We start from the raw sequence: 11,748 nt of genomic DNA, 5'->3' as shown, positions 1-11,748 counted from the left end.
TTCTATATGTTCACAGCTTAATCCTCACTCCTCCTTGATCCCAGGTGGCCGATCCAGTTTCCCAGCTAATGCACTGGAATCGTATGTTAATCAACCAATTTTAAAGTGGCAGGGTGAATTTGTATTAAAATCTCCTCAGGCTGGACTGCAGGATGAAAAGTGGTGACATTAACAAACATCAGGCAAGAGACAGAATTACCAGATGGACACGAAGGCAAAGAACAGCTTTTATTGGTCAAGATAACAAAGAAACTTATTTCTCCCAATGATTTTTTTAAAACAAGCTTTAACAGCTAACTGCAAAAACTTTTACAAACTAAAAGATTCACAGGAATTTCAACAACTGCTTGTAATTTTGCTTGTTTATATTCAACAAGTGGTATTTGTATCCTTTGGAAACAGTCCTTATCCTAGACACATTATATTTAAAGAAGAAAAACTAGGACATTACACAAAATGGTAAAAAAAAGGTTTTGTAAAATTCAAATGCATGCCTTTAGGAAAGGGGTATAAACACCCTGTGTGATGTGTGAATTTGCATGTTGACAATGAAAAAAAAACAGGTTTTTGGGTATAAAAATCTCATATGCAAACTAGACTTGACGTTAATTTTTCCCTTTTCTTAAGATACAAACATTTTATTACATGAACTAACTATCTGGGATCTTAAAACAAACAAACAAACAAACAAAAAATACAGAACTTTTGGCCTATTCAGGAACAAAGTACTCAGAATCCAAAAGATGCCTGCATTTTATCAGGTGTGCCTTAGCATGCATGTGCTAGAAAGTCTGATAGTCGGAAAGGTAATTATGTGGAGTGCTCAAAACAAAATGATTCACTTTAAAATTCAACATTGTTTACCCACAGTAACGAACAATGCCAACAAGCGAAAGCAGACATTTCTGAGAAACAGCCGGCTGTCCTTCTGGTAACAAAAAACTCGTCATTTAAAAAAATAATACTGAGATGCCTGGGCATGATATGCCAAAGTTATATGGAAAAGACTGATCCCCAGTGATATGTCTACATGAGCTGCTTAGCCTAATTTTGCAGTTTAGTGTTTTTGATATGCTGTAACCAGTAAATAAGATCAGGGCAATAAACTGCTATACAAGTCTCTGCTGCTCAAGTTACTAAAGTGGGTGGAAATTACAGAAAAAATTGTCAATGAAGATCAGTGTTTTTTTTAAAAAGGAACTGAATAGCTACACTGTCTCTCAAAATGCCATGTCATATTTGCGTTAAGCTGCATCCCACGCACACACCTTTGAGGATGTGTGGGCACAGAAAGCTGAAGCACGTCACTGCCAGAACAATACAGCGGTGGAGCTGGAGTGTCTCCACAGAACTAAGCGGGAATTTCAGCTGCAGGAAGCGCTTGACAGCTATTGCTACGGTACACAGAACAGAGATGTGTGTTTATGACAGAGTAACTTCACTGGAAACAGAAAGCCTGCTGCCCTTCCCTAGACATGATTTTACAAAACGTTTTGCGTTCTAACACCCGTACTACACATTTGGTAAGAAAATAGAGAGCATTTTTTCAGCTTGTGGTTCTTCTAAACTACGGCAGGAGGGCTTTGCTAACACACCACCCTCACTGGCAACCATCTGAGGTAATCCATGATCCTGCTAGAACAGCAGCTTCTATTTCTCTCCCCCAGCATCACTCACTGCCTCCTTATTGAGTCCTCGGATTGACAAGTCATAAACCACTTCCTCAATTTTCTTGACGTCGTACTTCAAGCCATCATAGCGCTTCCTCAAGGAGTCATTTTTCAGATTGAGGAGACGGAAGCCAGAATCCAGCTCGTTAATGAAGGTGGAGATGCGAAGAGGACGAGAATAGTCACCTGCGGTGACACTGTTCACTGCCAGCCTAGACTGCGGGGGAAACAAGTCAGATGGTATGGAAGAAGGTTGACTACACATGCAACTGCCAAGTCAGATCTCTCAAATCCTTCTGAAGACAGAGGTCGCCTACCTTAATCTGTCTCTACAGCCAAACATGCTTTTCCTGTCAGTTTACTGAATGAAGAAGCATCAATGTATGGTAATCAGACTAGTTATACTCATCATATAGAATGGTTTCTTGTGTAACGAGAATCCTCACTTTCAATCAAGGCACTGATTTGAATCTGGACACGATTAAGTTGAAGTAGGCACTTAGTTCTTCCCTTTCCGAGGTTCACTCCTAGTTGCTACCTTAGCATTTCATAGTAGCTGGAAAGGCCAGTTAGCTAAGAGTTCAACACCAGGGCATTATGCAATGTAACTTCTACCCTCCCCAAATGCAGGGTCTGGAAAACAAGCTACTGGCCATTCATTTTTGGTTGGTTTCACACTAGCTATCAATTTGTGTAAATATCTTTTACTTACCAACTCACTGGCAAGAGTCAGAATCCCAGAGAGGTAGTCTTCAATGTCCAGGTGAAAACCTCTCTCTCGATCAGCCTCAACTAAGGTGAAAAACAGAGTTGCAATCTGAATCAATATCATACCTGAACACAAGCAGCAAGTTAGAAATGTCTTTATTTCAAGTCAGCTACAGGAGACATTTCAAACATAAGAAATCCGATGGCAATATAGAAGTCAGTTGTTTCCCCACATATAACGTAAATACTGCTCTTTTCCAGCCTTTTGACTTGGCTCCCATGGTGGTTTAATATCGGACATGTCCTCTACCTAGGAGACAATACCCTACACTTGATCCAACAGGATCACAGAAGTACGAGAGTTTTCTGTTGTAAAACTTTTAGTCCTCCTGAATTTTTTTTTTTAAATATCCTCTGCTCTGTGCAGAGTTATAGCTCCAAAACATTAACTATGCTAACTTCTTATTTAACATTTAAAACAAAAGTAGTGGGAGGGAAAAAACAGACAAAGCAGAGTCAACATCCTAGGCAAATTTAATTTCACATGATTTTGTCAAGTATCCTTAGGAGTAAACAATTACTTTCCGAAACTGCCACATTAAGCAAAAGTGTCTTTATTTTTCCCAGATTAAAATTTTTTGTAGTCTGGTTTGCATCTTTATGAAGATAAATTTCTGCTGGTGTTTAATCTGTTCATTCCATAGGAAATTAAATCTAACTCTGCTGACCAATCTGGCATTTTGCACCTTGCCATGTCTCTGCAAACCACTAAATTTAAGAACTTCACAACTTTATCCAGTTTAATTAATATGAACTTACTTCCAAGTATTTCTGTAACCGCTTCTCGAGTCACTAATGTTTCTGTCTCCAAGTAGACAACAAATGCTGCCAGAAACACCAAGCGCTGTAGCACAAACCTCCAGTGTTCGTGAAATCTATATTGAAACACACAATGAGGTGAAAAAATTCATTCAAGACATTTTTACAACTTGCGTTAGAAAGGACTGAAAGTTAAAGACTGAAAGTATTAAATATCTAGTCTACCTTATACTATGTGTGCTGCATGTTTACTTTCAGCACTGCACTTCAGTTGGACACGCTGCCAAGATTGACAGAACTGAAGTTTCACAGCTACCGATCCAAAAGTTATATTTTGATACAAACAATGGCTTCCTTGACAATGAAAAGAATTCCACCCCACAAATATGGGTTTAGTGTGTCAGTCTGAGCTTGTGGGCTTGGCAACCTGAACAACTCAAGGTGCTCAGTGTGAGATGATCAACAGACATGTACAAGATGCAAGATAACCTGTTGGAGGGTTCACCTCCTCTCTCCAATCCTTTGTAATGGCTAACCTCATGCGAGCTAGCAATGGATTTAACTGACAAGATTCCTGCTCTGAGAAGAGTACTTCAGAGAAGTCCCCTACTGGCAGGGAAAGTAAACAAGGGCCAAAGAGGACTGCCTCATTTGGGAATAATTCCCAATATCAGATGTACGTTTCATGACAGATTTGGAGCTTAATTTTCAGAAATGCAACAGACTAACAACTAATTGAAGTGAACGGAGGTGTGAGTGCTCAACACCTCTGAAAATCAGGCCCTTAATTAGAACTACTCAAAACAAAGCCCAATTATTTCTGTCAGGAAGTCTTCAAAAAAATAGAAAATGAAAATTTTCAACTTTCAAAACATGATTCTAGTAAGGAAAAAACTTTTTTTTTTTTTTTTTTGAAAGCTGAACAATTTTACCAAAAAGTTTGGTCAAATAGCCATTTTTGATTCAGGAAAAAAGTGTCAACCAATGCTACCCTTAATTTGTAGGGTAGAAAAAAAATGTTGGGGCCTATCACACCTTCACAGAATCCTTTTAACTTAAAGTGTGTAATACCCATTTAGAATATCAAAACTTTGTCATCAGTATAGTTATTTGCAATCTTACAGACCTGTAGTACTGATCAGCTGGAAACTTGGTCTTCAGAGATGCTAGCTGTGTTTTGACTGCACCAAAGTGTTCCCGGGCCTTCTGACACTTCTTTGGTACTGAAAAAAAGAAACAGTGCAACATTTAGGAAGTGTCTAAACTAATTTTTGCAAAAGAATCCGGTGAATGTACATAACGCTACTTAAAGTTCTCCAATCAGCACACTATGTTTACACATCAGTGCAGCAAACGGGCTAAGTGACTTGAACAAGGTCACACCAGGAGTCAGTGGCAGAGCAATGAAGAGAACCCAGGAGGTCTGGCTCTCAGACCTGAACTCCAACCACTGGTCCACAGTTCCAAGTTACATGACAATAGTCACTCCATATTTATTTAGGAATCACTGGTCATCATTAAGTCTCAGTCACATCACAGACCCAGATCAGCAATCGCATGCAAATTAATTGACTATTCAACGATGAGAGATATTCTTTTCTTTCTGTTCCAAATCCAATAACTCTCTACTAGATAAAAAAGGATTATTACTACAATGGATAATAGCTGGGTTTGGATCTATGTTTTCCAGTAGCCCCTTCTGTTTTATATACATTTGAATGAATTATGTTTCAAACCATCGTTACCTATAAGATTACCACTCACAATCAGCAGGATTTTAAGCCCCTATTTAGAAAAGTAAGGTTTCAGGCTCATTCATCCACTAACCACTGCCACCTATAGATATCAAATACACCTTAACAGAAAACCATACAGCAATGTTTTGTTCCGCTACAACCAATGTAACAGTCTTATTTCAGCTTTTCTTATACATACAGAATTATACATATGTATAGCAATTTAGAGAGAGAGGGGGGGAAAAAAAAGAGGTCCTCAAAAAGTTTGGGTTTTTTTTACATGCTGAAAAACAGCAAAAGTGATGACAGACTATAGTGGCTATGAGGCAGGGAGATGTAACATTCTCCCCTTTAGGGGAAATGCACGTTACACGAATACCTTTTTCACCACAGTCCCATAATTAAGAGCTTGTATTGGATTTTGCATGACCGTGCAATCAATCTGAAGAGAGCATGCAGTGCCCACAGAGAAGGAAAAGAATTAACAGCAGGACAATAAAGGAAGAGGAGAAAGTGAGGTGATTGACAGAGCATGCAACAATGAAGAGCACATAAAGCAGAAGACAGACATGATCAACAATAAACCTCTTTATCAAAGAATGAAGACGCTGGTTCAGATTTTCAAATCCTTGGGACCAGAGCCACACAACTCCCTTTGAAGTTAATGGTTAAAATCTCTTCTTCACCTTTGAAAAACCTCAATCTCTATGCTTTCAAATTGTTCAAATCCAAGTCTTTTGTATGCCACCCTTTCTACGGTTACCCAAAGTTCAGAAGTCCAGTACTCTATGTGCAGGCACGCTGAATTCTGGGAGGTTTTAAGTCATGACAGAGACCTGAAAATGCTGTGGCTTCTTACAGCACCTGTGAGAGGCAGGGATGTATTATGCCCACTTTCCAATGAGGAACGAGGCACAGATAGCTTCAAGGCCACAAACGAGCTGTGTGGCAGAGCTGAGAGGTGAATCCAGTTCTCCAAAGTCCCAGTCCAATGCCTGAGCCACAAGGCCAAGCTCACCCTGGTATGAATAGCTATGGTATGGCAGTACCCGCACTTGGAGTGCAAGGGAAGTTCTTTAGCCATAGCAGTCCCACAGCACATGCAGTACCGTGCCTGCCAGAGTCCAAGAGCATCAGTGTCTTTTACCCCAGATCTATAAATTCTGGTCAGAGACCAATGGAGGGAGAACAGCATTTCTTGCTGGATGAGATCTCATATTGTTTGTGAGGAGTACACACTTATGGGGAATGTGTCAGCCTTTAGGTTGATATCCACCACAGCAGACCCTCAAGGGCTCTGGAATACACACAGTTCATCAAGTTATGATCAATGCACAAGTCAATTTCCCTTAAAAACCAATAGCATTGCAGCAGTTCAGGCACCAGTTATGGGAGGCCTATAGGGGCAATTCTATGGCCCATAAGTAGGTGAGTCACAGAATTGCCTCTTACTGACTTCGGAGACTCCTGAGGTCTGGGGAGGAAACATCCAAACAAGGTTTCCTATTTTACACATACCATTAACTAAACAAAAAATAAATTACAAGAAAGTGGGTTAACATCAAATCAGTTATGAGGCTGAATAAAACACATAAAATAAACCAATAATTCCTTATAAAGTCTACATAATAAAAAATTGGGGAAGACAGCAGTCTTGTTTAACTATCAGTCCCTCAAATAAAAGGTCATTATCAATCTCTGTGCTAATCAATATATTTAGGTTCCAGCCAAACAGTGGATACAAGGAGGGTCAAATCACTGCCAGGTTGAAGCTAATGTTGAGACTACAGCTCTGATATCAATTAAGGTAATCTGCACAAATAATTGGTGGTTAGAGGATAGTCAATTTCTTCTTACCCACCAAAACAGGGGTTACAAGGAAGCATTCCAATACAATTCAAGATGACACAGCTTGTTGCATTTAATGTTCAAACAGCATCTTGGGGGAAGATATGATCTTTCATGATTCATAGATTATAAACCCAGAATGAACCATTTTGATCATCTAGTCTGACTTCCTGTATAACACAGGCCATAGGACTTTCCTGAATTAATTCCTGTTCAAGCTAGAGCAGATCTTTTACAAAAAGACATCCAATCTTGATTTTAAAATGTACGGTGATGGAGAATCCAACACATCCCTTGTCAAGTTGTTAACCACCCTTGCTGTTAAAGCTTTGCGTCTTATTTCTAGTCTGAGTTTGTGTGTGACATCTTCAGTGTCCAGCTATTGGCTCTTGTTATATGTTTGGCTACTAGATTGAACAGCCCTCTAACACCAAATATTTGTTCCCCATGTACGTACTCATAGATTATGGGGTCACCGGATCACAAGCTTCTTAGATAAGATAAACAGATTGAGCTCCACTATAAGGAGACTTGTTTTCCAATCTTTTAATCATTCTCATAGCTTTTCTCTGAACCCTCTCAAATTTATCAATATCCTTCTTGAATGTAGACACCAGAACTGGACACAGTAGTCTAGCAGCAGAAGCAGTAGTGCCAAATATAGGATAAACCTCTCTACTCTTACTAGACATTCCCATTTATGCATCCAAAGACCACATTAGCCCTTTGGCCACAGCATTACAATTGGGAGCTCACGTTCATCTGATGATCCACCATGACTGCGAAGTTGTCACTGCTTTCCAGGATGGAATCCCATATCTGTAGGAATGCCCTACGTTCTTTGTTCCTAGATGAATGCCCTTACATTTGGCCATACTGAAATGCATGTTTGCTACTGCCCAATTCATCAAGCAATCCAGGTCACTCTATCAGTGACCTGTCCACTCTTTTACCACTCCCCCAATGTCTGGGTCAACAACAAACTTTCAGTAATGATTTTATGTTTTCTTCCAGGTCATTGACAAAAAATGTAAATAGTCTACTGACAAGAACCGACCCCATTAGAAACACACTGGCTCAGTGATGACTATCTGTTTGAGATCTATCATTTAGCCAGTATTTATTCCATTAATGTGTGCCATATTGATTTTGTATCATTCCAGTCTCCATCAAAATGTCGTGTAATGCCAAGTTAACTGCTTTACAGAAGTCTATGTTTATTGCATCAGCACTATTACTTTTATCAGCCAAGCTTGTAATCACATCAAAAGAAATATCAAGTTAGTTTGATAGGTTCTGTTTTCCAGAAACCCATGTTGATTGGCATTAATATTAACCTTCTTTAATTCTTTATTAAAGAAGTCCCATATCAGTTGTTCCATTATTTTGACCAGGATTGATGTCAGACTGACAGCGCTGTAATTATCTGTACAACTCCTAACCCAAGGAGTCTAGGTCATGCAACTTCATTAGCTAGAAAACTTGCTCCTTCAGCAACTATAAACTGGGAGGAATAAAGGGAAAAGAGAATCAAATGGTGAAGTAAGTCTCCTAGACTAAGGCCAGGTCTATACCTAAAACTTAGGTTGACCTAGCTAAATTGCTCAGGCCTGTGAAAAATTTTACACCCTGAGCACTGTAGTTAGGTCAACTTAACCCCCAGCATGGCTGTGTCTAGACCAGGGGTAGGCAACCCATGGCACGCATGCCAAAGGCAGCACGCGAACTGATTTTCAGTGGCACTCACACTGCCCGGGTCCTGGCCACCGGTCCGGGGGGTTCTGCATTTTAATTTAATTTTAAATGAAGCTTCTGAAACATTTTAAAAACCTTATTTGCTTTACATACAACAATAGTTTAGTTATATATTATAGACTTACAGAAAGAGACCTTCTAAAAACATTAAAATGTATGACTGGCACGCAAACCCTTAAATTAGAGTGAATAAATGAAGACTCGGCACACCACTTCTGAAAGATTGCCGACCCCTGGTCTAGACCAACAGAAGGATTCTGCGATTGATCTAGCTAATGCTTCTCAGAGAAATGGATTACTTACATTGATAGAAAAACCCTTTCTGTTGCTGTAGGGAGAGCCTACACTATGGCAGCACAGCTGCAGCCCCACGGCTGTGCTGCTGTAGTGTAGACTTACCTTAAGAGGAAATGGGGTACAGAACAAAGCAGGGAAAGTCTACACAGGTTGAGCAGGGAGGAGAATGAGGGTAGAGCATGGAGAGTCACTAGCCCTCTGACATATGACAAATCAAAGTATTTGTTTCTAGCCATCCTGCCTCACGTTATTAAGTCCTGCACCAAATCCAAAACTTTTGGTTCAGTTAGAGCAGATTTTTAAGGGTGCCTCTGCACCTCAAGCTGGAAAGTATGGCTGTTAGCCAATATGGGCAGGAATGGTGTCCCTAGCCTCTGTTTGCCAGAAGCTGGGAATGGGCGACAGAGAATGGATCACTTGATGATTACTTGTTCTGTTCATGCCCTCGGGAGCACCTGGCACTGGCCACTTGTCAGAAGACAGAACACTGGGCTAGATGGACCTTTAGTCTGACCCAGTGTGGCCATTCCTATGTTGTTAAGGTATAAGAAGGTGGAATGGGCCTGCAAGGCCTAGAGGGAAGTGCTTGTGTTGCCAGTGGACTTGGGGAGCTGATCCACAGGAGGCACATGCTTCCTCATGCTAAGGGCAGGTGGAAGTGAGGTGCCCCATAACCCCTGGGAAGTGTCACAGTAGGTCTCAGATTCCATTCTCAGCAACAGTGATGGGGGGATTCAGTTTTCCTCAGGTGTTTTCCCCCCAGCAGCTTTTGCTTTGTTTCAGATGTGGAGGGTCTTGCTGAAAAGAAATTGCTCGACTAACAATGGGCAGGTTGACAGTATAGTCAAGGAAAGTTGGTGTGTTTAACAAAAGATTATCTATCAGTGTTTGACAGCCTCCCTTCTTTCCCTGACCCTTTGTATCCTTAGAATGTAAGGATTTGGGGCAGATGCTGTCTTCCGGCTGTGACATCATTACCAATCACAAGTGACTTACTGTCCTGAAATCCAGCGCCTTGGTGAACCCCCTGCAGCAGCGTTAAGATCTCCCGAGCCGTCTGTTCCAGGGTCTGAACCACTTTCCTGATCTCCTGCAAGTCGAAGGCAACACGTCAGGACATGGGATGGAGGAAGAAACTCCCGCCCCCCTCGGAGCCCTGGGGACACCCTGATCCCTATAGCCACGTGCGACGGTAGCCCGCCCCTCCCCCCGCCACGCCGCGCGCACACCCCGCCCCTCCCCACCCCACCCCACCCCACCCAGCGCCCGCCCCGCCGGCCGGGCCCTGACCTCTCGGATGTCCTGGTCGGCGGTGAGGACCCCCTGCAGGGTGATGAACATCTCGCTGACCGACATGGCGCGCCGCCAGGCCGGGCACGCAGGGAGCCGCCACACAGGGGCTGGGCCTCTCCCGCTCCCAGCCGGGGCCGCAACCGCTGCTCAGGGACCTTCCAACACGCAGGGCGCAGGCTCCACATGCGCGCGCGCGGCAGAGGCTCAGGGGTCCTTCCACAGCCGCGGCGCAGACCTGCTGCCTTTCCTAGTGCCGGGCCCGCTCCCATCGCCTCGAAAGCCTTCCGCATTCAACACTGAAGCCGCTGCTACTGCCACGCAGCGGGCGGGCTTCTACATTCCGCGTCGGGACCCCTTCTTCTGAGCGAGGGTTTCCACACTCCGAGCGCAAGGGTGCCCTAATCACTGCCTGCCGGCCGCCGTCTGGGTCCTTCTACGCTCCTGGCGCAGAGCGGACACCCACCCCTCGAGGAAAACGAAAGTTGGCTGCAGAGCGAGTTCAGCCTGCAGGGGGCCGCGTGAGCCATTTCGGACAGGCAGTGGGGTAGGCGCCCCGGGCCAGCGTGCGCAGGCGCAGTGCGCGCCTCTCTACCCACTGCCTCTTTCTTACCCTGTGGGTGTGTCCCTGACTGCCCCCTCCCCCCCCCGCGCTCTGGAGCGGGCAAAGCTCGGCCGTGGGGAGAAGGGAGCTGACCCCCCCCGCCCGCCCGCCCGCCAGCATCCTCAAAGAAGCGGGGGATGTTTGTGTTACTGGCCGGCTTCCCATCCCTTCACAAGCAGCTGGCGAGCTGCCCAGTAGGGTGACCTGATAGCGGGTGGGGGTTGTGGGCACCTATATAAGAAAAAGCCCCAACTATCGGGACTGTCCCGATAACATTGGGACATCTGGTCACCCTACTGCCCAGAGTGGGGAAGGGAACCTCGCTGGGCTCCTCCATCTTGGCCTGATCTCCCCACAGCAGAAGCGTTTCAATTCACCACCACCCATGCAGAACCCACCTTGTCTTTAATCAGCCCCCAGCATTTCATTCCGAAACCTCCTTCTCCAGTACTTGTGCAACCCCCCCATTTTTGGAAGCTTGTGGGATGTCTTCACCATCTCCCCTATGGTCAGGTGTCTGGGATGGGGGTGAACCGCGCCAAGTACACGCCCGTGCTCATGGCCCCGTGAAGGAGCTGCCAACTGATATCCCCGGCGGGCCTCGGGTGGAATATAGGCTGGCACACAGGGGCTCTTCACCCTCCAGAGGTGGCAGGAGGTCCCACCACTTTGTGTCAGGGTGGGATGCAAGGGTGAGGAAGTGAAGGGTGTGGAGCATGTATAGATACGAGCATGTATAGATGTTTCCTCGGCGCGGTCTGGAAACGAACCGGCTGCAAGGCTCACAGTGAAGGGGCGAGGGGGAGGCCGGTCAGGTCCACGGGGCGGGGGCCCGACAAAAAGGTCCAGAGGGCTTGGGGTGGAGGGTGGGTGGGGCATGCACCTCTGTTAGGTTGATTGGAGGCAGCAGCCTCACTGGATCTCTCTTCACCCCCCACGAGGCAGGGCAGGGGCAGAAAGACCATGGGGTCTCAATTTCTTTCCACTCACGGTTGGGAGGGCAGCTGTTCATGAGTACTCT

At 44.3% G+C, this 11,748-nt stretch overlaps 1 protein-coding gene across 1 annotated transcript; it reads right to left on the bottom strand.

Moving 5' to 3' along the window:
- Nucleotides 1-214: 214 nt before the first annotated feature.
- On the bottom strand, nucleotides 215-10,439 carry TSN (translin). The gene is made up of 6 exons (XM_065561482.1): nucleotides 10,124-10,439; nucleotides 9,830-9,923; nucleotides 4,324-4,420; nucleotides 3,198-3,313; nucleotides 2,383-2,462; nucleotides 215-1,887 (listed from the first exon to the last, which is right to left on the bottom strand). The coding sequence occupies exons 1-6, from the start codon at nucleotides 10,187-10,189 to the stop codon at nucleotides 1,651-1,653; spliced, it is 690 nt and encodes a 229-aa protein (XP_065417554.1). The 5' UTR covers nucleotides 10,190-10,439; the 3' UTR covers nucleotides 215-1,650.
- Nucleotides 10,440-11,748: the final 1,309 nt, after the last annotated feature.

This window comes from Chrysemys picta, chromosome 11 (genome assembly GCF_011386835.1).
Source record: "Chrysemys picta bellii isolate R12L10 chromosome 11, ASM1138683v2, whole genome shotgun sequence".
Lineage (NCBI taxonomy): Eukaryota > Metazoa > Chordata > Testudines > Emydidae > Chrysemys > Chrysemys picta.
This window is presented reverse-complemented; position numbering and strand designations above follow the sequence as displayed.

Coding starts and splice junctions, on each gene's coding strand:
- TSN (XM_065561482.1), bottom strand. CDS start 10,189: ATGTCGGTCAGCGAGATGTTCATCACCCTGCAGGGGGTCCTCACCGCC. Junction 3,314..4,323: donor CCAGCTGATCAGTACTACAG/GTCTGTAAGATT, acceptor GTTTCAATATAG/ATTTCACGAACACTGGAGGT. Junction 2,463..3,197: donor GGTTACAGAAATACTTGGAA/GTAAGTTCATAT, acceptor TTTTCACCTTAG/TTGAGGCTGATCGAGAGAGA.